A 27,847-nucleotide genomic window follows, 5' to 3' on the forward strand; every position below is an offset into this window, starting at 1 on the left:
GAAAGGATGTTATTTATTTTAGTATTTTTGTGATCCTAATTTAATGCAAATCCAGTATTTTTAATATTTTAAAAATATTGTTGCAAGTTTTTATATAAAGTACAAAAATTTTTTTTTGCATTATCCTGAATTGAAATTACCCATTCTTCAAAAATTTATAGGAAAAATTCTCAGCAGCCAATTCTGCTGAACATTCTTTACATTGCTTTATCTGCAGCTTATATCTTTCACTGTATTCTTCCTGGCCAGAGATTTAGCTTGTGAGATATCCCTACCATCCCTGATTTATTCAAGTTTACAGTAATCTAGGATTTGTGACTTCATTTCATTTAATTCCATCACTGCATCTTGCCTCCTCTCCAACAGGTTCCAATGTAAGACATACAAAATAGATTATGAACCTGTCCATCTTGCTACTTTATGTCACTAGAATTCCTCCTTTGTTTTAAGGAACCTTGTGCAATGTGTTTGCTTTAGTTTGTATAAAGCTAAGAATATGATTATCATTTTACTGATGCTTTCATCAGCTTTACTGATTATGTATGATAATTTCAAATAAGCATAGAAAAGGTATTTCAAAATATAACTATATTTTTAGTCTGCTTTTCAGATTGAAAACTATGCATTATGCAAAAAAACATTTCAACCACTCTGGGATTATTTTGTCTCAGTGCCTTCAACTCCTGTTACTGATGTCACTATAGTTTCTGTAAGCAGCACTTTGTCTGTACCACAGAACAGGTAACTAAGAGAGCTGTTTTTCGAATTATTCAGTTTATATGTTTATTTTTGATAGTGAATAGTGTCTCACTTTTAAACTGTTTGACAAATGTTTCTAAATACCTAGAAACAATTGTCAAAACATAGGGTCATATTTTAATAATAACACATTTCTTCAGTGGTTATGTTTTGAACAATGTAGTTTTTTTGGAAATACTGTTCCTGTAAAACAAGTAAGTTAAGATTAGTGAAACTGATCAAAGCTACATAGGTAAACTATGTGCTGTCATTATTTCACAACTTGCAGTATAGCAGTGGATACCACATGTAATGTGACAATATTGATCAATGACAATTGCAGAGGTAGCAATCATCGTCGTCGTCGTCATCATCATTTACAATGGCAATGTTACATTGCAAAGAAATGTGTACTGGTGCAATATGTTAGTGATTAGGTTGCCATCCAGAAGATTTGCCAGTTATAATAGAGTTAGAATTGTCTTTCATTTTAAGATATTGCAGCCAGTTAACTCTGTTGGTTTTAGTCATTATCTGCTATTATTACATTTTTATGCTATCCTTTCCTCCCTCCCTCCCTCCCTCCCTCCCTCCCTCCCTCCCTCCCTCGCTTCAATTTCTATAGCTGCCCAACTCAACCAAGTTACTCTGGGCAGCTTACAGTTCTATAATTATAAAACAATTTAAATAATTTAAAAAGCATTAAAACAACAACATCCACAAAATAAATGCTATGTTCTTTGGTTTGTTGTTTTTCTTCTTTTTGTAGGCTAAATTTTGAAGCTCTGCCACAGGCATCTCCAAACCTCTTATATATGTTTCTGAGAAGTATTTTTATCATCAGTGACATTAGTGTCAATGAAGGAAGTCTCTTCTGTGATTCTATTTGTTTCAATGAGCTTAAGTATAAAAAACAAGTACGTGCTATGCAAGATTAGTATTTTTGATGTGATCTTATTTTTCTTGCTCTTAATATTCTTACCACAAGTAAAATTCATCTACAAAATTATATGTTAAGTAGAAGGCAAATATCTTGCAATTCACATTTGACTTTCCATTATTGAAAAGATATCAATGAAAAATAGTATGTTTTAACCTACTTTAGAGAAATAATTTTGAACTTTGAAGCTATGAAGTTGCTAAGTTTTACTTTCTTAGCCCTGCCCAAAAGGTTTTGAGTGATTCTATATGTTTATGACAAGAAATCATGTTTATGATTAGAAACATTCGGTAGTTAACTGACTACAGAAGTGAGCCATCTTCCTTTTATGTATTCTGTGGAACTGAATGTAGAGAAGGATGTAGCTTATCGTCAGGAAGGAATGCAAAACTGGTTAAATAAAACATCTACTTAGCCATGGTGAGGAAGAGGGTGCTTCCTCTTCCTTAGAAATCTAATCCTGTTCTGATTCTCTGTTATAAGGTGGCACACAGGGAAATTGTCAGGCATTTAAGATTCTACAGATAGTCCTCAACTTATGACCACAACTGATCCCAAAATTTATGTTGTTAAATGAAAAATTTGTTAGGTGAATTTGTCCCATTTTTATGACTTTTCTTGCCACATTTGTTAAATGAATCCCTGCAGTTCTTAAATTAGTTAACATGGTTGTTAAAGGAATCTGGGTTCTCCATTGACTTTGCTTGTCAGGTCACAAAATGACTCCTGAAAACTGCAACCGTCAAAAATATGAGTCAGTTGTCAAGCATCTGAATGTAAATCACATGACCACTGGGATACTATAATGGTCATAAGTGTGGAAAATGGTCATAAGTTACTATTTTCAGTGCCCGTTGTAACTTCGAATGGTCACTAAACAAACTGTTGTAAATCAAAGACTATCTGTATTATTATCCTCTACAACAGGGGTGTCAAACTCGCATAATCACATTGTCGTCACGCGACATATTGCGACTTTCCCCCCTTCGCTAAAATGGAGATGGGCATGGCCAGTGCATGACGCATCCTGCCTGTGGGCCATGCTCTACAATGAGTTCTAATAGTCATTGTGTTGTCTCTTTTCTGACCTGACCTACCTTGAAGTCTGACGTTGAAGGGGAGAACTGCTAGTCACAATGGTAATATATAGGCATGATGCCTACCTGTACCAATTTTGTGGATGCAGAAATACCACTGTAAGAGCAAAATTCTTACTAGATAGGCTTTAATTTATATTCAGTGCAGACTTTTTTACGGTCATGTTCTTATAGATGAACATTTGCAAATTAGTTGTGTTTTAGCTTTTTTATAATTGAATGAACAGATTTGCAAAACATACCATTCAGTTTTTGCCTTCTGCATTCACTTTTCCAGTAAGCATTTCCCTATTGGAACAGATTATATTCTAAATTTTCTAAGCCTTAATTGTAGGGGTGTATAGCCATTTCAGATTTAAAGCAAATGAATTCAGAATGTCCAATTTTGTAAAATGTGTGTTTTATAATCATTTTGGAAGCATTTTGAGTTCAAAACAAGTCTTGTTTTGAATGCCAAATACTCTTTCTTTGTGCTTGAAGCACTTCCAAAATCACAGAGACTACTGATTTTGTACTGAAAGCAGATGTTTGAACTTGTAACATAATATTTTTATATCTGAAATTCTTTGAACTAAAAATGAATTACATATCATTAATTACTTATATTATGTACCTCAATAGATGAAATTGTTTGAACTTGCAAGAACTTTAATTCTAGTTTCCCTGATAACCCATAACTTGGATATCAACAGGAGGATAAAAAAATTCAAAATGGCACACCTAAAAAAAGATGGTTTTCAATTGCATAGTCATGACTATCATTTTGACTTTTTTGACCCTTACTGTAGACATCCCTGCCTCAAAACAAAAGCAGGAAAAGAAGTGAAATTCATTCCTGTCCTTATATACCTTATACCCTAAATTTAGTGGCTAATATAATAGGGTTGTAGTATGAATTTCTTTGGTCAAATAACCACCTGCAATTTTAAAGGACCGACCATTTATTCTTATTCAATTCTTTCTTTATTTATTTTAAAAAACAGATTTATGTTTTGAGTTTACAACTGCATCATAATAGTTGAAGAATTGTGGCATCTGGGTGATAATTGCATTCTAATCGGCAAACTATTAGGTCATTTTTATGTTTAAATGCTTGCCTATTTCAGAAAAAAAGTGCAGGGGCAGAAGTTAAAATGATGGTATTTCCTTTCGCTCATTTATTAGTCATAGTGCAGACTTTGCATTAAAACTTTCCAAAGTGCAGTTTTGTTGTGAATACTGCATTTTAATGAAGCTGCGAGAATAAAAGCTGCAAATGTTATAAAACCCATCAGAAGCATATAAAAATTAGGGTCCCAAAAGATGGCAAAAGTATTTTTCATATTTCTGTTTTGTAACAACGAAAATTTTGAAAAATTTTCTTTCTAGGTTGCTAGAATAGATGAATGTGGGCGAATGCTGGTGGCAGTTGAACTTAGTAACTGGCTAAATGATGTTCACTATGCCCTGCAGTCAGTTGTTAATTGTTATGGCCTTGTAGCTCCCCTGATCTATCACAAGATTCCCTCCAAAGCTCTCATTCAGGTAAGTGTTTTTCTTAAAATACAAGTTTGTATGATGTTTGTTCAATACACTAAAAAAATGTAAGAATAAAATACCTGACACAAATTGTTGAAGAAGTACATTGTGGTTTCTGGGTCAAAACCAAGCAAGAACTAAGACTCGTCAAAAATATGGGAACTTGATATGAGTTCAATGATATGAAGGGCAGACATTTTTGTCTTTCCTGGGGCCACTTCTAATAGTGGAAAATACTGGTTCTTTCTACACTGCTCAAAAAAATAAAGGGAACACAAGCAGAAGACATCTGAGATCTGAATGAATGAAATAGCCTTATTAAATACTTTGTTCGTTACATACAGTAGTTTTGTGTTCCATTTAGTTGTTTGAGCAGTGTATAAACTACTGTATGTAAAGAACAAAGTATTTAATAAGGCTATTTCATTCATTCAGATCTCGGATGTCTTCTGCTGTGTTCCCTTTATTTTTTTGAGCAGTATATTTTAAGGACTTAAAAGGAACATATTTGAGTTCATTTTTTTACTGCTTGGATTATAAAAAGGTTATGCTGAAGTATATATACAAGATATAAGACAAACAGAAAGGAAAGATGATAGTAATAAATTACACAATTGAAACTTGCCATTTTTTGTCCATCTGGTGGTGCAGTCCTAGGGAGGGGAATCTAGAGTTCCAAAACTGTGGCTGGGAAGCCACAACAATAGAATTAAATTCTATCAAGTATGAAGACTATTGTAAGACTGTATTGAAGTCTTCAATAATATTGATTCAAAGAAAGCTGCATAAAGATATGATAAAGTGAGTTCTTTTACTGAGCATAGCAGAATATGTAAGATTTTCAGAGAGTAAGTCATCACACAAAATGGATAGATAGTGGAGCATGGTAACATGTAGGTTACATTTTTAATAGGAAATTAAGGCAATATGAATTACTTAAGTTTATTTTTTTATTAAAATTTAACTGTAAAAGTTTAAATGGTTAGCTTTACAACTCAAGACTCGTTTTTAGTTATTCTCTATGTAATATTCTCTAATGGTACATATTTCTTATTGTATTTTCAGATCATTATTAAGTATCTCATAGTTCTTCAAGAAATTCCAACTATTGTATTCCAAAGAAAATCAACAGGATGCTTTGATGGTATTCAGCACATGATAGCTTGTTCTTGCTTTTTCACAGCAAAGGTATTTATTGTTTTTAAAATATTATATTATTTACATAGTTTAAAATATTTGAACTTTGTAATTAGGGTATATGAACAATAAAAGAGATGTATATGTGTGTATGTGTGTGTATTATTTGTCTGTCTGTATCGTCTATTGTCTATATCTATCTATCTATCTCTATCTATCTATCTATCTATTTATCATCTATCTATCTATCATCTATCTATCTGTCTGCCTATCATCTATTTTCCAGTGTGGTTTACAACTAGGATTTCTGATGTCCTGACATCTAAGCATAACTGCCATTGTTGACTTTGTCAAGATCAGCCAAAATTAATTACTACTACTGCATATTGTAACATACTTATTTGACTTATATCCTACCAATTTTAATACATTGGTTCACTGTGGTTTACAGCAAAAATGTAAAAGATCCACTATAACGAACAGTAAACATCTATAGAAACAGGATTCAAACAAATGTAACATTAGAACATCCATAGTAGGTTTAAAATATTCAAAATTTTTAAAAAACTAAACAGTAACAACAATAAAACTGATGGCATAAATATAATGCGGAAGAGCACTAGAAGAGATTTATTTACTTCTTTCCTGAATTTTGTCAGGCAGTTGGTAAGCCTTATATCAATAGGAAAGTTGATCCATAATTTTGACACTACAATAGAAAAGCATTGACTTCTGAGAATAATCCCCCAACCCTCTTGGTAACAGGGTATCAGTAGTACAGAAGTATGTTGTTCTGGAAATATTTAGGTGCCAAGCCATGAAACAATTTTTAGGTGAAATCTGGAAACTATTCAGGAACCAGTGTAAGGTCTGAAGTATTATCTTATGTTGCTGATGGCAAGGTGTAATAAAGTAGCTTCTTCTGAGATACTTCATCTCTGAGATTACCTATACCTACAAGTGAACAGTGACTGGAAAATTAGATATCCACCCATTTGTTATAGATTTCCCCATCATACCTTTGAGGGAATCAGGAAATGATTGAAGGGGAAATCCACACCCCATTCTAAGATTGGTTAAATTATAGGAAGGGAAGCCAAATAAAAGTTTTGAGACGTGATATCTCAGCCAAGGTAAAAGGCAATTGGTCAACTCCAGGATTAAAAAAATCAATTGGTTCTGAGAGTAAGGCAACTATTTCTGGGTGCATAAATCTGTTTCATTATCTTTTGTTTTGTTATGGCCAGCTGCTCCCCACTATACAGAGGTTATTCAGAAGCTAGGTCACTGCATTTGGACCAATTATAGCTTCTGTGTAGTCTTTAAAGATAACTGTATATAGAATGCAGAAATTCAATTTTCTGGTGATAAAGTCACTACAGTTAGGTTCCCTTGCCCTAAATAAAACTAATTGCCCAGCGAGTTAGTTAGGAAAAGGCTTTCTGGGCATGGCCTTCATCTGCTACTTTATTGGGAGCTATGAGTTCAAGATAATCCCAAAGTCACAGATCAGCTCTTTCAGAGGTAATACTTCTCTATCAAGAAACAACACTGGATACATAATATTGCCCCATCAAGTATAAATAATAACTTTGTCTCCCTTTATTTGTTCTGCCCCATCCAGACACTTTCAGGCTCCAGACACTGGGAAATGACCTTCATATTGTCTCTAATCCAACCCAGAATGGCTATACTACTAAACTGGATGTCATCAACATACAGATAGTTCTCAACAATTGGGCCCAGAATCATGGTCATTGAGTGAAGTGTTCATTAAGCAAGATCCCACATGACCACTTTGCAGAATGACTGCAATCCCAGTTCTCTCAGTTGTAGTCATTAAGCGGAGTGCTGGAAAGGGAACCCAGGCCTCCCACCAAACCCTACAGGCCTGGGTTCTCTCCCTGTTCCATTGGGGAGAATGTGAGAGATATCTTAGCATGCTTTAGGAATGGACTTCAAGTTGGCAAAACTGCTAGCAAACAGTATCATTCGGAGGCCTTACCCATAGTCTTATTGTATTATGGCAACAGACCATTAAGAAAGAATAAGATCTCATTGCTGAATAAGATCAAAATGGAAGGGAAACATTTTCACAAGGCTTGAGCAGATAGAGGTTAAGCACTCAATGATAAAATAGCACCCATCTGATAATGTTTGGATATGCTGGGAAGGGAAAAACTGTAAGTAGAAACTTTTTTGGTTCTTCTTGCAGCAGAATTCTTCTGATCACGATCCCCATATATCCCTGAATACAGCTGCTTTGGATTTAAAGCTTATTTTATAAGTTGGCACAAGATTTTGATTTTTTAAAAAAAACATGTAATATCCATTTAAAAAATATTATATATTATATAGAACTATATGATATATATTTAATAGATACTGCGCTTATGGAAAGAATATGAATTAGCAATAGTTATTATCAACTATGGGAAAAGGTTGTTGGATTGCTCACAAGCACCATCCCAAGTGACTATAACTGGAGAAGGAGCAGATGAAATACTAGAAGAAGAGGTAACTTCTTTTGTTTTTCATTTCCTCTCTTTTTATATGATTTATGATATATGTACATAGAAAGAAAAGGTGAACTGATTAAGTCTTCAAGGAGTTGACAAAACTCAAGTGGCTGTTGCATTGTCTGTTTCTCCCTCTCTTCTGTTGTATAGTTTAATATTCTGTCCTGTAGTATGAGGCAGAAAACTCAGAATGGGGATTAGAGCTGTATGTGGATAGTTAGATGTAGTGGCATCTTTTGGGCTCATAAGCTCTAAATGAGGTAACATTTAAGGTAACATAATCAAGGCTGTTGCAGATTATGTATTTTCCATTTAAATAAATGTAGTATTTACAATAAAGCAAGTACAACTAACTCTATGGAACAAGTCTACTAAGAATATGGTAATAGAGGATCTTATTAAAAGCAAGCAACTAGGTAGAAGGAGAAAATGATGAAAGTAAATGGTTGGAAAAGGAGCAAGATAGACAGAGAAGCCATTTTTAAAGAGAACAGTAGCACAATGGCTCTCTCTCTTACCACCTTTATTGCATAGAGGGTGAATGTCTGGAGTAAATAATTTCTTCTGTCCATGAAAGATCTCTAGGCAAATGATAAAAGATAAACATGCTTTTGAGTGCTCCTTACTACATGGACTCATCCATGCAGTTCTCCTCGCAACAGTATAGAAATGGCCTAACAGCCAATTTATAGTCTTAACTTTCCAAACTAGCCTACAGCCTGGAATTCCATAATGGTTTTCTATTCAAGTATTAATTAGGTTTGATTCTATTTAGCATTGGAAGTTAGATACAGGAAGTCCTTGTTTTAGGATCACAGTTGTGACCAGGACTTCCACATTTAAGTGACATGATCATAAAATGTGACATCACATGACTGCATTGCTTAGCAGTGTCAAACCTGGCAATCCCGGTTGCAGTTGTAACTCCAGATATGTGGCCTACATGTGGGAAGCAGAGGGAATCTCAGGTATGGAGTTTGGTTTCCACAGGGAGATGGAGGCAGTTTGGGAGGCGTGGCACATGCAACATGCAAGTTAGGAGACTGTGCCATGAGCTCAGGGAGGCTGGAGAAAGGGTGTGCATGTATATTTGTGAGTGCAGACCAGGAAAAAAATATGCTATAAGCTGGGTGCCTCTTGGTCCACTGCAGCTCTGGGGCTGCAAAAAGCCGCTGCACCTTGAAAGACACTAGCAATGCAGTGTAAAGCGGCTATACTCTGGGAAGCTCCAGTAGTACAGCACAAAGATGTCACGCACAGGCAAACTCAAAGAGCCTTTGTGGCATACCACAGATCTGGAACTGCAAAAGGTCCTCAAGCTGCAAGACAGTGTAAAGACCTGCCCCACCCGCAATATGGTGCAAAGGGGCTTCTTTGTGTGCTGTAGCTTTGCAGAAGCCCGTAACCTATGGTGCAAAGCACAGCCCAGTAGAATGGTACAACAGGGTTTCTTGCCACATTAGGAAATTGCAGCTGCCCCAGCCCAGTCATAGTCACCCTTGCCACTCTGCACTCTGAGGCCCCTTCTGCCCTCTGCTCCAGTGCCCTAGCTGCCCACCATCTTCTTTCTCCTGCTGCTGACAGAGTTCATCCAGCCTGGCCCTACACAAGACAGCTTTTAGCCATTTGTGACTTTCTTCTTCAATCTTGCAAGGAATCCATTGTGTGCAACCTGGGGAAGAAAGCCTCGTGTTGCTGGCTGCTGCCTCACAAAGGGCCAGACATTCTTGGTCAGCAGTGGAAGAAAGATGGCAAAGATCAATTAGGATGTCAGAATCTGTGGAGTGCAGGGGGCCAAAAGGACACAGATGGGGGAAGATAGGCAGATGGAGTGAGTTGAGGTGCACCTGTGGTGTTAATTGCTGGCTGCCTGCCAATTGCCCAAATTTTGATCATGTCACCACAGGGCTGCAGCGGTGGCCATAACTTTGAGGACCAGTTCTAAGTTCCTTTCTTCAGTGCCGCCATGACTTCAGGTGGTCACTGAATGAATGATTGTTAAACAAGGACTACCTGTAAGGTTGGCTAGGGTTGCTCCTTACTGAAACCAAAAAACAAATAGAGACTCTGGAAAATTAGAAATCATAGTTGGTAAGTGGATTGGCAGACTTTATTGTGAATATTTTCCCTCTGCTTGTAGAGGGGAATGAGAAATGAATGAGATTACTATGCAGACTGAGCAGGACTAGAAGGCTAGTATATATAGCATAAACAGAACCCCAATGTAACAATAACTTATACATATATAATTGGAGGTAAGAGCATGTCATATTCATAGATTTATGTTTCCAGAATAAATGGTGTAGAGTTATGTTTATTGAGCCCACTTTACTATAGTTTTGAGGGCTAGCTTATTTATTTATTTTTATCCTGCCTTTATTTTTTTATAAATAAGTCAAGATGACAAAACATACATATTGTCCTTCCTCCTCCAATTTGACCACAGTAACCCTGTGTGGCTTAAATCTTAGTGCCTCATTGATTTCATTGTCATATGGTCTGGAATTCAAATGAAATACAAACTTGTGTTTTGAAATTAGATTAAAGTGAAATAGAAATATTTACTGTTTTGTTTATTATTGACCTGCTGTTTTTGTCTTAATTCTGCAGCTAGCTAAATGCTACTGTATATAAAATGGTGAATTAATGTATTATTATAGATTCCATCTAAAAGGCTGAGAGCAGGTACAGTTGCAAAAGTAAGTGAGAATTTAGAAGTTCTGGAAAACATGCTTCTGAGACTGATAAAAGCAGGTATATATTTAATATGAATATCTTGGTCCTAATACCTCTGTTACTGTTAAGATAATAATATATTTAAATATGTTAAGCCCATTAAGTATATTAAGCATTTAATCATATATCCTAAATATGTTAGGTACACTTCTTCTTTTTTTAAATATGGAATTTAAAATCTGTCAATCTGTAATATGCAAAATATATTCCTGCATGTAACATTTTATTTACAGTCATTTCTGTGGTCTTCAAAGAAACTTACTTTGTATTTGAGAACTGAGATTGTTGGGGGCAATATGCTGACTCTGTAAATTGCTTAGAGAGGGCTGTAAAGCACTGTGAAGCGGTATATAAGTCTAAGTGCGATTGCTATTGTTATTTAGATAACAAAATAATCTAAATATCCTGATTCTATTTAAGTATTTTCTAAACTAGACAACCAAGCCCTGTTGAGTCATCATTCAGAGATATTTCATTACTGCAACAGAGAAACAGAATGATCATGGGCAAACAAAAAAAGCAGTGGGAGTGGGACTGGACTTCCAACTTCCTGCCAGCTTTCCCATTAAGTTTCCTTGTGGGAAGTTCTCATGAACTTCAAAAATTCCCATTCCTCTCCCTCTCCCCTCCCCCTCCCCTGAAGTGAATTTAAATTTGGATATGTTAGAATATTTCAGTGTAGAAAAAAATAGATTTAAATGGAGCAATATTCCAATCTAATGAAGGATATATAACTTGATTAGGAATTCTGGCTATAGCAGACACCGTGATGATTAATAAATGAAATATGTCTATTAAAATATTTGATCACTAATATTAAAATGGCCTTCTTTTGTAATTTGTTTCTTGTTCCACAACCACTTTTGAGAATGTTAATCAAAATTATTACATATCTAGTTGATCCTAAATAACCACCGATGTATATATGATACATATTTTATGCTCCACAAAACTGGTAATGATATAGCTAAAATTCATGTTAAATTTTGAAGGAAAAAAAACCAAGTGTATATAACAACTAGAAGTAGAAATTTAATAAAATGAGAAAAGTTTATTTGAGTGATGTCACTTTTTGATGAAATGTATCTAGTGTATCTGTGCACTTCTGTTCATTGTGTTGAATTTAGTCAAATCTGCTCTGTCTAGGACAAGATCTTACAGGAGAAGAAGATCCTTTATTCTTGTATCCTGTAGTTTCAAATTGGCAACCAAAGACTGCTTATAGGGAAGGTAATTATTTTAAAGTGTATTATTAGCATATTAAGTTTTCCCTCCCACTATATGTGTACAGATTTGAAAATATAATGAGTATAAATTTAAGAAGCAGCTTTTGTGACTTTTAAATAGTTTTCTTTTAAAGAAAACTCTTCAATGCAAATATTTTGTTTTTGGTATATTAGTTGTCTGGCTAACTTGGAGCATACTTTGTAGGAGTCTGTATTTTATGACGGAAGCAGGGTTTTTTTTTTAATGCCATTTTAATAAAGATACTGCATTTTCAAAAAAAAAAAAAAAAAAAAGTGAGCAGCCAAAAAAAATCCTGCTTCTTTTAGAAAACTATTCTTCAGAAGGTGATAGGTTCAGATAGTAGCCCCTCTAGTAGCATTGAAATTTACACATGAGTAGGTAGACTTTTTGGTCCAAAAGTTGTTTGGGACATTAAATGTTTTAAGCACAAACTTACATTATTCTAGGACATGGGTGACAAACTCACCACCTCACATTGCCATCATGTGATGTTTCGTGACGTTTTTCCCCTTTGTGGAGCTGGGGTGGTGTGGCCTGTGTATGATGCCCGTGGGCCGCCAGTTTCACACCCTGTTCTAGGAGTATAAGTAAAGTTAGAAAGATATATAAATTTTTAGAAATCATTCTAAAGCCTATTTGCCATATTAGGGATGAAATATAACTTCTGAAGATCTAGGACAGAGTAATTAGCAGTATGTTGTTATTAATTGCCAGTGAGATTTGATGATAACTTTTTGTGATTTACTTTCAAATTTCAAAACAATTTACTTTCCTGTGATTAGTTTAGGAAGGAGTTAGATGCATTGTGTTTCTATACTTCACTACCATTAATCACTGTTACATGTGGTCTTTGGAGTCTCTGTTGTTCAAGTTTTGATTTCTGCATAACCATGCAAACTTACATTTTTAAAATTAAGGCAATACCCTTTCTTAACTAGGAAAAAATTGCCACAACACAGGGATATGTCAAATGCAAATAGTTGTTGTCATTAAAATATATCAAATAATTTTAGCGTTTTAAATTTTTAACCATAAAGAATTTTCTCTATAACAAGCATTATTTTATTATTTTTTAATGTCAAGCTTTAATTTTAGCTTTGGATGCAGATTAAAATTTAAGATTTTAGAAATCTATTTTCAGATGTTATAAATTTATCTATTTATTTGATTTATGAAAATTTATATTGCTGCCTACTCGCACATGGTGATTCAAGGCAGCTTCCATTTAAAGTGATACAAATTAGTTTGATTAATGGAATATTCTATCAAGAATAGTAATTAAAAATTAAAAGTACTACACATATAATGGTATGGAATAACTACACTTATTTTACGTTTACACAGTACTGAAATTTAAGAAGAACTCTCGCTTCCTTGAATATTTTGTCATGCTTGTATTCAGAGCACTAAATGAGGATAAATTGTTGCGAATAATGGAGTGGTCTGACGATGTTCAAGAATATCTTAAAAAGTAGGTGTAAAGTGTTTTGAATTGACAAAAGTGTTATGGCCATGCAATTGCAGAAACGATAACTGCAATGATAGTTGATCTGTTGTATGTACACTGAGAGCTGTACATACAAATTCCTTGCGTGTCTAATCACACTTGGCCAATAAAGAATTCTATTCTTCTTTCAATTGCACCATAATATTTTTTCATATTAATATGGCTGCTTAGAGATATTTCCAGAACTTGTAATGGACATTAGTTATTATATCAGTAATCGCAAGACAAATATCTAGCTAAGGAGCTAAGAAAGAAGAATTGTATATGTTTGTTTCTTATTTGTCTCTTTCTTAACTCCTTTTCTATGATGAAATCAGACTAAAATGTTTTGGAGCAAAGCACATTCAGCCTTTCTTCATCTAAAAAACACTGTATTTTTTTTACAAAAAGATGTGACAAAAATTATTGGTGAGGTAATGTTCTAAATATTGAAAATAAATATTCAGAGCTGCTGCTGCTTTTTGAAAAAACCTAATGTAGTAATGTTAGATGTTTTTGTTTACTAGGAGGAATAGATTCCTTCTTGGTATCAAACAAGTTCCAAAAAAGAGAAAGAAGATTCGTGGATCTGCAGAAACAAGAAGGACCGCAACACAAGATGTTTCAAAGGTTAATTTAATAATAATAAAAAAAGATTTTGGGAACTGTTAGTTATTTGAATAAAAATTCAGTAAGCAAAAGTTACAATTTATGTCATAGTTGAATATAAAATCAAATTCTGAAGTCAGAAATTATAACTGTGTTAACAATCTACTCTACCAGTGAGAATAAAATATATAAAATAATCTCATGTAGAATATGTTCTATATTAATGTCTACTTTTTAACTCATGTAAAGTATGTGAAGAGGTATGTTATTTATATCTATGGTATTTGTGCTGACATAACACACTTTAGATGTTGGGAAGATACAAATTGGGCATATGCATGAATGCATTTTGTAATTATACACAATATAAATTATGGAAATGCAGTTCTAAATTAAACGGAACAGTTAAGATTATAGCTTTGATGATTGAGAAGATATCTCAAGGATTTATATCAAATAATAAGGATAGCTACAGACTAATAATCAAGCATGAAAGTAGTCAGAGTTTTTTCCCCACATGATTTAGCACAGGTACATCAGGCATGTAATAACATGAAGTATTATATATATTGATTTAGAGGGGCATGCATAACACTTAAGTTTTACTAGGTTAAAGTCTTAATCCATCCTTATGTTTAACCTGATCTATACTCCAAATACTTTCCTTTAAGCCTATTTACTTACTTACCTACCAAGATTGTAACAACTTCTTTTCGTTTTTTTCAGACTGAGTTCAGATCACATAGAATTTATGCCACTGTTTGTTTTACAGGCTATAGTTTTTTTCTCTTTCTTTCTTTCTAAACCACGTTCACTTTCAAAATCTTTTTACAGAGGCTTTTTTGGCTAAACGTGCCTAAATCTGCACTTTTCTCTTTGAGACATTCAGCAATGATGAAATACTTAGAAGTAAACTGCATCTCACCGCAGACCTTAAATTATTTCTCCTTTGCTTCCACATACTGTAGCTCTCAGTTGACTTTACTTCGTTCTGTCACTCTATGATAATTCAACTTTTGTCCTGTGCCTTGTCATTTCCTTGCCTGCCTTATGTCTTTTGTTTCATTTAGACAAACTAATATGATCTACTTCCAGCTCCATCAGGGTGTTTGCAGCATTGGCAGCCAATGAGCATCTCAGTAACCAAACCATTAGTAATCTTGTTCTCCAGCCATTCTGGCCTTTATTTGAGTTTTGTTTGTTAATTGCTTACAAATAAGCAGAGAATAGAGATTCCTGTTTCTTTGAGAAGAGTTGTGAATCTATTTTATCAGAAACTTGGTTTCCCTTAAAAATACTGGTGAGAAAATGTGAACAATTTTCCAGTCTATTACAGCTGTGCTTTTCTCTATATATTCATGTGAAGGAAGAATTTTCATTTTCCAGTCACTTCTGTGCAAGTTTCTTTCTATAATATGGGAAGAATATCTTAGGATCTTACGTAGACAGTCATGTGAAAAAGGAAGTATACCTTCTTTGAGTTCTATGTTTTATGTATCAGGACATAGTAAAAATCATCTGGTCCTTAGTAGTTCTTAAAAGTAGATACTCAAGTGAACAACAACACATGACATATTACACCATGTCATTTATTTTACAAAAAGAAAGCCAAAATTCAGAAACCAATTTAACAAAGTGTGTAAAATATCATTGATTTCACATGAAACTTATGAAGCAAATGAAACTTATAGCAAAATAATGCTTATTATCATAAAACAAAAATTAGAGCCTTGGGTGGGAGGGAGATACTAGATGTTCAAACTGGTTTTAGGAAAGTGAAAGGAATGGGAAGCATTATTGCTGATGCAAACCGGATAATTGAGAAACCCAAAGAATATCAAAAAGAAGCTGGCATGTGTTGTAGTGATATCTCCAAAGATCAGAATCATGCTAGGCTCAAATTATAATTTGAACCCATTTTATATGAAGACTTAGTTCTGTGAAGTCTATAATGTTGGGAAAGGTAGAAGGAAAGAAGAAGAGAATGACCAGTAACAAGGTGGATGGATTTAATTACAATTGTAACTGTTGGAAGACATTAAACGACCAGATTAGAAATAGATTCTCCAGATTCTGCAGGAAAGAAAAAAAATCTTATTACTATGTTTGCATATATGTATGTATTTATAAAACTTGTACATTGCCAATTTTATTACAATTCATTATTTTTGTTCATTATTCTCAGAACATAATTTGTTTTATTTTATGAAGCTATTATGATGACTTATTTGAAATCAAATAAATGTAGATTTGTTGTTTGAGCTCTTACTGGGCTCTGGGTAACTGAAATTAGTGTTTTGAACATTTATAATTATGATATCATAATTATGATATGATTTCTTTATATAGGCCACAGAATTATCAACACCCAAGAAGAGGGGTTCCAAGAAGAAAGGTCTGCCTAAACAATCTATTAAATCACCAGGCCAGGTCAAAACACCTGGTGGGAAACGGTAGCTTATGTATTTTTTCCCCTATAAATTACAATGGTATTTATGTTTAGGAATTTATGACATATTACAATTTATGACAGAATGCTGGATAATTTTTGCTTTCATTAATATTCACTAAAGTTCAGTAAACTTCCAGGCTAAATTTTAGATGACTTGAAATAAGTTTTATTTCTTTTAAATGTTGAAATTATTTGAATTATTTGAGCAATCCAAAACAAAATGGAGTTTCTCAAACAGCTAATTGGAAGCAAATTTGATGTAATGTGTAAATTAGTGGACCCAGGTTGTTGTCCTCCCAGAGATACAGAAACTTGTTGGCTGGGGATAGTGGTGTTTTTGGGACTTACTGTCCATCAACCATAGACTGGGAAACAAAAATGCATCTGTCCATCCATATAGATTTGGTATAATGGTTAAGACACCAGGCTAAAAGTGGAGGACCGTGAGTTCTAGTTTGCAGGGTGACCTTAGGCGAGTTCCATTTTCCACACGAAAAACAACCTTGTGAATTTTCTTCATTGTCTCCAACTTTGTGATTCCAAACTCTAACATCTTGCTTGCATTAGCATCTTGCATTAGCATCTTGCTTGCATGTTCTGTTGATTTTAGATTGAACTTGATTTCCTGTTATTCTTCATCAGTGGTGGAATTTATGGTTGGATAGCAATTATATTAAAAGGGTGTCTGAGAAATCTAATTGATATTATTGGACATTGATTGAATCATATGCAAGTACTATCTTTGCCACTGGTAATCCTTGACTTACAATCGTAATGCAGTCTGTCCATTACAGTCGTAAGACATAATGGTCCTAAAGTTGGTCATCACACGACTGACCCAATTTTATGACCTTTTTTTGCAACCCTCATTAAGTAAATGCTGTGGTCTTTAAAATGAACCAATTGATCACTATAGACTGGTTTTGCCAAAAAATGGAAGTAGATGCCATTTTTGGCAAAAATGTCATAAAGTGTTCCATGTGACACTGGGACGTTACAAACAGCTATAAATGTGGTCTGGTTTCCAGGTGTCCAAAATACAATTCACATGATTGCGAAGCGGATCCCTGGTTGTTGTAACTTTAGAACCAGGTCATAAATTCCCATGCAGAGTTCTGTCGTAACTTTGAACAGTTGCCAAGTGACCCACCGCAATTTGAGGACTACCTGTATATATTTCCTGACTGAGAAACCAATACTATTCCTTCTTTGTTTTCCATGTTCTGAATGGTTAACATTATGATTTTTCTGTTGAAATCCCAGTGCATTATGATTCTCTAATGTTAATAAGTTCATTTCATCTTTCACTGTTGGGCCGGTCCGTATTCATGTTTTACATTCCACATTACCACTGTAATTCTGTCTTGGTGGCTTGGATTTTCTTTTCCTTCATGGCAACAGTGGAAGCTAGGTGTCTCAAAGGATTTAACTTAGTTGCTTCATAAACATTGGTTGCCCTAAAGATCCTCAGCTCTTTCTTGGTAGCATATTAAATGCCACCAAGCCTGAAGGGGCCATCATTTAGCACTATATTATTAATCAGTTTATCTTGTCTATCCATGTGGGTTTTGTTTACCAGTGCATTCTCCCACATACTGTGAAGTGATGCTGTTGCTGTTGTCACTAAAGTGATCATCAACATTCAGCATTTTCCTTATCACAGTGATAGAGCCTGGATAGCTCAGCAGACTAATGCATTATAATTTAACTCCAGCTGTCTGCAATTAGTAAGTTCGAATCTTGCCAGGCTCAAGGTTGACTCAGTCTTCCATCCTTTCTAAGGTAGGTAAATTGAGGACCCAGTTTGTGGGGGCAATAAGCTGACTTTGTAAAAATATACAAAAGTATGAAGGCTATTGCTTAATGCATTGTAAGCCGCCCTGAGTCTCCAGAGAAGGGCGGCATATAAATCAAATTAAAAAAAAAAAAAGTTATGGAAACTTGGCTATCTCCATTACCAAGCAAAAAGTAAGCAAAGTCATCTTAACAAAAACCACTGCTTTAAAAAGGCCCTTGTGCCTTGAAATTGCTAACTAGAAACTTCATAATATACGTGATGAGGGCTTTATAAAGATATGTCCCCCTAGATCTGGTCTGCGGAACAAGCTGGTCCCTCTTCTAAAAGTTGTTCATTTCTTCTCTATATGCATTCCTTAGACTAAATTAACTAAACTTAATTTATTAATGTGATGAAACATTTCTTTGTAGATGTAGATATCTACAAAGAAATGAGTTTCAAAGAAATATATTCATGTTCCATATCCGTATCTATATCTATATAATCAGGAATGTAATTGTTTCTATAGTCTTAAAATACATTTTTCTCCAATGATTGCTTATCATTCAAGGTGCTGTTCCTATGATTTTATTTAGGAAACAAATAGAAGAAAAAAGAAAATTTGCTTTTGAAATCCTGATAATTAAGCTAAATATATGTTCTGATGTCTACATAAGACGAAGAAGGTTTCGTCGGCTATATAATGAAGAAATGCCATGGCGAGCTCAGCTTAACATTTACCTGGCAATTGTTCACTTTAATATGTTTAAAAAACGGACACAGGAGCTCTATAGTGCTGAAAATTTTGTACAAAGTCCAGACAGGTAAAAAGTGAAAAGTGAAAAGAATAACTAATGGGGCAATTTAACTGTGTCAGCCTCTTATTTCAAAAAATGTGTTTTAAATATATTTTAAAATTCTTGTGTTACTGGCTTATTTAAAATGTCTAGGACAAATATCAAACCAGGATACCAAAGACATCAAAGGAAGTGCCAAGACCAAAACAAATATAATTTTTATTTAAATTGTTCTCATTAATTATTTCTAATACTAAGAGTCTTTCCCCATTGGCTCAGTCAATCCAAATGATAGGAATGATCTCCCGAATCTGATTCACAAAGAAATTGCTTTCATTGGGCACCTTTTATAATCTTACAGCCTCTCTCTCCTCCTCCTCCGCTCCCAGTTTGCAAATTTTCAGTATTTCTGCATAAATATGACCTAAAATAATGTTTTCCACACAAGACCTAAAACTAGATAAATTATATTAGTCAAAAACATTATACTTGTTCATTTATTTCATTGAGGAAAATGATCCAAAGCAATATATTTGTGTGTGGCAAAAATATGTGAACTTCCAGGAGTATCAGTTCATTTGAAGGGTAAATTAGAGTCAGTTATTTCAATCAGTGGATCGAATCAACTGTGAGCATGGGAGATCCTACCTTATTTAAACAACAGAATTATAAGTATTCACTAGCACAGATATGTGGAATTTTGTCCCAAGCAAAGGAGATTTCTAAGGACCTTTGAAAAACAGTTGATGCTCACTAGGAATAAGAAAATGTTGCAAAGCTATTTGGATAGAGATTGGCCACTACCAGTCCACTGTCAGGTAGATTGTGTACAAATGGAGGCAATTCCTCAGGACTGATTGACCAACTAAGTTCACATGAGGAACAAGGCATGTAATACTAGGACAGGGGTGTCAAACTTGTGGCTTGCAGCCCGGATGAGTCATACGCTGGCCACCCAACCGGGGCCACCCCCGGTTTAGCGAAGGAGAAAAAAGTTACAATATGTCACATGATGACAGTGTGATGCCGCAAGTTTGACATCCCTGTTCTAGGAAGTCTCAAAGAAGCCCAGGGTAATTTCTAAGAAACTAAAGGCATTGAACAGAGAACTTTGAATCCATAGAGCCATTTGGAAATACTTGAGCTATGGAAGCAAATTCCCACCCACTCTGGATACTCACATCCTTTATTGTTCTTTGCTGAAGCCATATTTTAGATTTTCAGAAAAAAATCGTTGAAGCAATAAGAGAAAGACTTTGTGAAGCAACTTTTCAGCCTTTGCATAAGATAACAGGTTTTATACAGCTATTGTCAATTCATGACTTTGATGTTGTGAAACTGGATTCTATTCATGAAAGTTTCAATAAAATCTGATATCTCAATGAGAGCAACAATAGATTCACCTAAACAGAATTCTTAGAGAATTTCTCCTTAGGTTCTGTCCAGTTTTCAGCCAATGCCCTAGTATTTCCAGTGGTTGTCTGATGGCTCAAGTATTGGCAATTATATTATTTGTGTAATGTTGGCACCATGAAAATGATGTCAGTTAATGAAAAGTAGTAATTTGTAATATTTGTGAAATGACATCATACAAATGATGGAAATGTCCTTGATATGATTTCCTTTTCAGTTTAAAAGAAATATGTGACTAATATTAGCCTCCTTTGATTTGTCCATCAAAATGAGAGTCAATTATAACTTAATTAAAATGATGCAAATTATTTATGCAACCTTTTCTGTACTGGTCTTTGATCAAAATGAATTATTACCAGTACTATAACTGCTATTATAGCCTTTGTAACAAACAAACTCAGATTTTTTTATATACAGTAAATTGACAGAATGTCGATTCAGATTTGTCTTGCTTATATTGACAATTTAAATACTGGAAAATTTTCATTTAAATTATTTAATAAGAGCTGGTTGCTGTCACCTGGCTATTAAAAGATGCAGTTCAGAATGTTAACTTCTGACACGAATAAAAAAAAACAAAGAATGTTAACCAATATAGTCGAGGCTTATCCTATTGTTGCCACACTTTAGACTATCCACAGAATTGTTAACATGTCTTTAGATGAGGGGTGTCAAACTAGTGGCCTTTGGGCGGATGCGTCATGCACAGGCCACACCTACTCCAGCTCCGCGAATGGAAAAAATGTCATGAAATGTCATGTGACGGCAATGTGATGCGGCAAGTTTGACACCCGTGCTTCAGATGAAGTATTCTGCATCAAGAGTGTATAATGATAATATAATATTACTACATTTCAATTATTAAGTATGTGCTTGTGTTTGTGTATGTTTTTATTTTGCAGTTATAATGATCTCAACCCTGAAATATTCTCATTAAGCAATTCCGGCACAATCATGATAGCATCAGAGGAAGAAAACACAGATTTTAAACATCTGTCTTTTAAAAGAATATTTTCAGAAAAAATCAGTCGAAAAACTGGTAATAAAATAAATAATAAAATGTGAATTTTCAACTATTGTGTTTTATGCAGTTATTTATTAAATTACATTAAGACATCCACAGTAATCCTTTTGGATCCTTGGTTCCAGTACTTTAAGACAGGGAACAATAAAATTAGTATTGTTGCATGTTGACTTTTGGAATGATTTTAAAATATTTTTTTGAATGGCTAACCTTTGGTGGCTAGGTTTGAGTCAATGGAACACATAATCCATTAACATTGAATGTTTTTGGGGCAATCACTGAATTCTAATTTTGGAAGTGTCTGAAAATGTGCTCTAAATATGGTTTTTCAGTATGCATAGATAATTATACCATTTGACTATGTTGCTCTAGCCGACTTTCTGATTCCTTAAGGAACATTTCTAGTGCATGTTTTTTCTTTCATAGCCAATGTCTTAATTCAATCTATTCTTATCTAAAGTCTAACCATACATTTGTACATTTTATCTTCTGTAGTCTTACTTATATCTTGTATATTTGTTCCTGGATTCTTTGTTCTATATGTGCATTATATTTTGAATCATCATTCTATTTTCTTCCTCTTTTCTCTCTTTCTCTCTCTTTTCTATTTTGCAACATTTTCTGCTTCTGGGATTTTAATGGCTTTTGGTTGTGGATTCTTTCCAATTATCTCCCTTGGGCTCACTATAGAAACTTTACTGTTTCTGTCTCTCCAGTAGTTATTTTATTCTAGATGGCCATTTGATCTTAATCTGCATTACCACAAACAAGGATCTGTTTGTCAGGTAATAGATAACAGTATTGCATCTTAAAAACCATAGTTATTATATTCAAATATTTAAAATGAGAATTGATATAGTGAATATTTAATATCTCAGAAAGATTTCCATAACTCCTTAAATAGTAGCTGTGCTGTTTTTAGAATTAACCTTTTCTCAGTTTTATATATTTAAAAGATCTCATATGTCCCTGTGGGATAGATAAATATGTTTTTCCCCCTTCTGACTCATTTATTCTATTTCAGTATTCTTTTTTCCTAGATTGAACATTTATTTTTCATTCTGCCATTTCTTCTGTCTGGTCTAACATATTTTCAAACTCAATATCTGTAAATTCATATTTATATGTATGGAATACATGGAGTGACAGTACAACTAGTCTTACAGTAAACTTCACATTGTTGATTTCTCTTTCAAAAGCATTATAACTATGTCCATTGAACATATTTGAAACTTAAATTTGTTGTTGCCTAGAATAGCTTCCATTATAAGTCTAGTAAGAAAACAGGGCATTTTTAAGGGTCTGTCTGTGTTGGTTTGCTAATCTCTGGAGTCTGTGATTTACAGCATTCTATTATCTGGATTTCGTGTTGTTCAGCTGAATTAGGTAGATGTCAAACATTATTTTCTCTTTGGAAGCTGAGAGAGTCACATAGCTTAGCATAAATCAGACCTCCTTGATAGTCAACTTCAAAAAATGGCTGATGAATTCCTCAGAGCATCTATAAATTCCAGGGCAAACATCTTATAATTGATTCCAGAGAATATAACTTACATGGATCTATTGTGATTTTGTTTATTGTTTATATTTGGGTGTAGACAGTTACATTGTTAATACAGCAAGTCTTGAAGTTATGTTTCAAAAAAATTCATTGACTTAAAGTTACTTCTGTGGAACAAATACAGTTCATGTTGAGGCATTTTGATCATAGCAACAGCTTACCCTGAAAAGAGTACTGCAATTCTTATTTAAATGTACTTTCCTCAGTTTTTACATTTGAGTACTGCATGTCTTTCCTTCTTGAGACATTTCAGAATTCCCAGAATTAATGGAAATGGAAACAAGACTTTATTATTTTTTCCTACATATCTTTAAACAGAATGGCCATTCCATATCATTTGATAGCAACAATATAATGTATCACTGCTAATTCTTCTTGCACATCTTCTTTATTACTAGCAGCAGATAAGTAATCAAACACAGTAGTTCCTGACTAGCTGTTAGAGAAATGCTGAAAAACATTTCTTCAGATTTTTTCTAGTTTGATCTTTTGTTAGGTTGAGAGCAGTTATAAATTTCCGGAGAAATACTTTCCCTGAATATTCTGCTGCCAACAGCTCATCTTCAATGAATATAACCTTCCTTGCTCTTCTTTGCTCAGACACCCCTGATCTTACTTCCCCTGCCTTCGACAATGGGCTTTCCTTGCCTGCTTCTAGCCCTACATTACAAAGTATTTCTTCAGGCACTGTTTCCAGCTCAAGCATACTTGACCACAATAATTGTCTCTCCCCTGAAATTGATGCCATGAGTGAATCCATTGAACTGACCCAACTCTCAACTTCAGGCCAAGATTCAGGTGGGTTGCCACATGCATGTCGGGTACTTGACAATTTTTGAATTGATCATATCCTCACAAATTAGGGATCTATTTTCAAAAAAGTATAGTTTACTAACTCACAGTTAAACTTTCACTACATATTGCCAAGTGCTCTATCTGTGGACCTTGAAAAAATTATAAGTCTCATATGAATATGGCAAAGTTTATGGACGGATAAAAAAATCAAAACCAGAGTAGTTGTCAATAATCCATGGGAAATGGTAATTTTCATGTAAAGACAATATACAAACTGAGGAATTTTAAAAGAAAGAATAATCTCATAGCAACTGGTAAGGAAACCAATTGGTTTTCCTTGGTAATATGGATTTGAGATGGCAGTTATAAACATTATAAAAGAAAGTTAATAATTTTCCTATTATCATCTGGACAAGTCGTTTAAAAGGTTTGTTATATCTTCCCTGCCATGCTTATTTATTTTATTTATTTTTATTGAATCAAGTGACCATTGAAATATAACATGCACTATAGCAAGGGTCCCCAACCCCTGGTCTGTGGACTGGCACTGGACTGTGGCATGCCAGAAACTGGGCTGCCTCATCTGCAGGATGCAGGCAGCACGTGAAACCATGCCCACTCCGGTCCCTTTAAAAACCTCTCCCATGGAACCCATCCCTGATGCCCAAAAGGTTGGGGGCCACTGCACTATAGCATTTAATACATATTTTTTCTGGAAAGCAGAGTGAGGAATATATTCTCCAATGACTGACTGAAGTGACTAACTCAGATTGTACCAAGAACCATCTTTCATTGATTAAAACATCTTGATTGGAGATGTGGGTGTGATGCTTATTTACTTAAAACCCTATCTTACAAGAGATTTAGGTGTATATTCTGTGGCATTTTCCTTTATCTTTGAAAAAATATTATTTTAATAAACTAGTATAACTAAAGACTCACTGTACAGACTTTGTTCTTTTAATAAGAGGATTAGAACTGTTTTTACAATTACTTTGTGAATTGTTGTTAGTTAAACTCAATGATTTTTGTTTGTTTTTATTTTAGAACCCACTATTTCTCCTGATCGTAGTTCTAAGTTGAGTGATAGAGACACTCCTCGACTGCCTCAAGGTTATAGTTCTGTTAAGGAACGTGAAAAAGCAAGTTGTTATTCTGCAGTGCTGGAACATTTCACGAAAACATTCCTGTATTTTAGAAGAGCTGTGGTAATGTTAACTATGTTTACAATTCTAGTAAACATATCACTTCTGATTTTGTTGAGCAAATAACGTTCTCACATTTGGCAAGAATATATTTCTGTCAATTTCTAGTTTCTTGCTGCATTGTTGTTCTGTTTTTAAAGATAAAAACTCTAAGAAAATGATGTAGGATAATTTTAAACTATTTTTAGTTCATTCCCTCTCTTTTCTCAGTGATTCATGGAAGTCATTACTAGTCAGGTGCAATCTATATACATCTCCAGACATGCTCTTTTATTTCGGAGCAAGAGGGAGCTGCATTATTATTAAAATAATTTGATTATTTTTCAGGGCTGGAGATACAAGCCTATGACAGCAATCTGAAATGGCTAGGTTGAAAATCAGCCTCTTTGGTGTCAGTTGAGCTATACTGGAAAGACCAGGGGTCTGCAACTTTAAAAACTCAAAGACCCATTTGGACCTATTCCCCACAGAAAATAAAACACTGGGAGCCACAAAACCTCGGTGGGCGTGGCCAACTTGACGTCACTCACTTTCACCAGTCACATGACCCCTTAGCCACACCTACCCAGCCGGTCATTAGGGCAGAGAACCGGTTGCTAAAAAACAACGGGAACCACAAAACCCTTTTGACATCTCTCTCTCTCTCCCTCCCTCCCCCCCCCCTCTCTCTCTCTCTCTCTGTATCTCTCTATGTCTCTCTCCCCCTCTCTCTGTATTTCTCTGTCTCTGCCCCGGCCGCTTCTCCATCCCCCGCCGTTGCCCTTACCTTCTTAGGCCAGGCAAGGAGTGATTGGGAGGGGAGGGTGAGGGGTGGGGCCAGCCAGTGGTGGGATCATCCAACAGGGAGCCACAGCAGAGGGCCCAAAGAGCCATATGCGGCTCCGGAGCCGCACGTTGCAGACACCTGGGATAGACAATGGCTACTTCCAGTTTGAGGAATTCATTACCTTGAGGATTTCACTTGGACATGACACACACACAAAAAAGAATGAAGTGGTATTTATCACAAGAAGAAACTTACTGCAGCAATGGAAAACTTGTCAATGGTTAATGATTGCATTATAACAACCAAATCTGTGTCAACTATCATAGTTGTCCAAGTCTACACTCAACAATTAATGCAGCAGAGCTTGAAATAGAATTTTTCTAAGTGAGCATCAGAAACTTTGAAACAAGTGCTCAAAAAGAATATTGTTTAGATCCATGGGTTTTTACATAGGTGATTTTAATGCAAAGATTGGCAGCCAAGCAGAAACATTAATTACTAGAAGCTTTTGACATGGGAAGAGAAATGATGTAGGTGATTGTTTGCATCCGTTTGCTTTGCATTAATTTTGCCATGAAAATTGATTTCAAATCATGAATTTTACATTTGGACCTCATCAAATAGATTGCACCATAACAAGATCAATTATGTCCTGTGCAGCCATCAACAGTACATTTCAGTCATCGTCAAGATTATTTTGTATCCATTATCGTTCATATTAAGAATTGTTGGCAGCTAAAGTCAGAGTTAACTTATGCTACATCAAAAAGACAGCACCATCCCAAAAGTTTGATATCACCCAAATACCTTCCATGTATGCAACTGAGATGAAAAATATGTTTGAACTGCTGGACACTGCTGAGAATATGCCCAATGCACTGTGGCAAAAAAAAATTCAACCATCATTGAAACAGCAATTGAGCATATGCCAAAATAGAAGCCAGAGAAAAAGCATAATTTATTTATTTTTATTTTACTTCAAATTTATATACCGCCCTTCTCCCTAGGGACTCAGGGCGGTGTACAGCCAAGTAAAAACACATAAATACATAATACATAATACATAGATTAAGAACAGATTAAAAGGAAATATCTCAATTTGGCCCCAAATTTAAAAAGACAAATGAATTTAAAATCATTTAAAATCATTTAAAAGGATTTGTTAGGCCAGCCCGGCTTGTTGAAAAAGGAAAGTTTTAAGGGAACGGCGGAAGGCACGAAGGTCCTTATCTCTGGGGGCAGTTGATTCCAGAGGGTGGGAGCCCCCACAGAGAAGGCCCTCCCCCTGGGGGTCACCAGCCTGCATTGCTTGGCTGATGGCACCTCGAGGAGACCCTCTCTGTGGGAGCGCACGGGTCGATGGGAGGTCGTCGGTGGCAGAAGGCGGTCTAGAAGATAACTAGGTCCTATTTATTTATTTATTTATTTATTTATTTATTTATTTATTTATTATTTAAATTTGTATACCGCCCTTCTCCTGAAGGACTCAGGGCGGTGCACAGCCAAAATTAAAATACATACAATACAAAATTTAAAATAATTTAAAAGCAGAATTAAATCAAATTGGCTTCCCAAAATATTAAAACCCATTACCCTTAAAATAACCCATTTAAAATTTTAAGCCAGCCCAGCTTGCTGAAATAGGAAGGTCTTCAAAGCTCGATGGAAGGTCCGGAGGTCCGGGATTAGTTGTATTCCTGGGGCTAGCTCGTTCCAGAGGGTGGGTGCCCCCACAGAGAAGGCTCTCCCCCTGGGGGTCGTCAGTCGGCATTGCTTGACCGACGGCACCCTAAGGAGGCCCTCTCTGTGGGACCGAGTTGGCCGGTGGGAGGTTATCGGTGGCAGAAGGTGGTCTCGCAAATAGCCGGGCCCTAAGCCATGGAGCGCTTTAAAGGTGGTAACCAACACCTTGAAGCGCACCCGGAAGACCACTGGGAGCCAGCTCGTGCGGGAGCGGTGTTATGCAGGAGCGCCATGCAGCTCCCATAATTACCTGCGCAGCCGCATTCTGGACCAGTTGGAGCTTCCG

At 35.1% G+C, this 27,847-nt stretch overlaps 1 protein-coding gene across 1 annotated transcript in view; it reads left to right on the forward strand.

The window, feature by feature from the left end:
• The window catches only part of CFAP54 (cilia and flagella associated protein 54), a 135,277-nt gene that overhangs the window by 34,113 nt on the left and 73,317 nt on the right, over positions 1–27,847 (forward strand). The window contains exons 24-37 of the mRNA XM_070947348.1: positions 599–741; positions 1,508–1,655; positions 4,144–4,299; positions 5,359–5,481; positions 7,813–7,947; positions 10,610–10,703; positions 11,832–11,915; positions 13,278–13,404; positions 13,947–14,049; positions 16,378–16,481; positions 18,854–19,081; positions 21,370–21,506; positions 23,653–23,850; positions 24,895–25,055. Coding sequence (XP_070803449.1) covers positions 599–741; positions 1,508–1,655; positions 4,144–4,299; positions 5,359–5,481; positions 7,813–7,947; positions 10,610–10,703; positions 11,832–11,915; positions 13,278–13,404; positions 13,947–14,049; positions 16,378–16,481; positions 18,854–19,081; positions 21,370–21,506; positions 23,653–23,850; positions 24,895–25,055 — 1,941 coding nt within the window. The remainder of the gene's footprint in view (positions 1–598; positions 742–1,507; positions 1,656–4,143; positions 4,300–5,358; positions 5,482–7,812; positions 7,948–10,609; positions 10,704–11,831; positions 11,916–13,277; positions 13,405–13,946; positions 14,050–16,377; positions 16,482–18,853; positions 19,082–21,369; positions 21,507–23,652; positions 23,851–24,894; positions 25,056–27,847) is intronic.

This window comes from Pituophis catenifer, unplaced genomic scaffold (assembly GCF_029215685.1).
Source record: "Pituophis catenifer annectens isolate HBS135680 unplaced genomic scaffold, rPitCat1.0.hap2 SCAF_7, whole genome shotgun sequence".
Lineage (NCBI taxonomy): Eukaryota > Metazoa > Chordata > Lepidosauria > Squamata > Colubridae > Pituophis > Pituophis catenifer.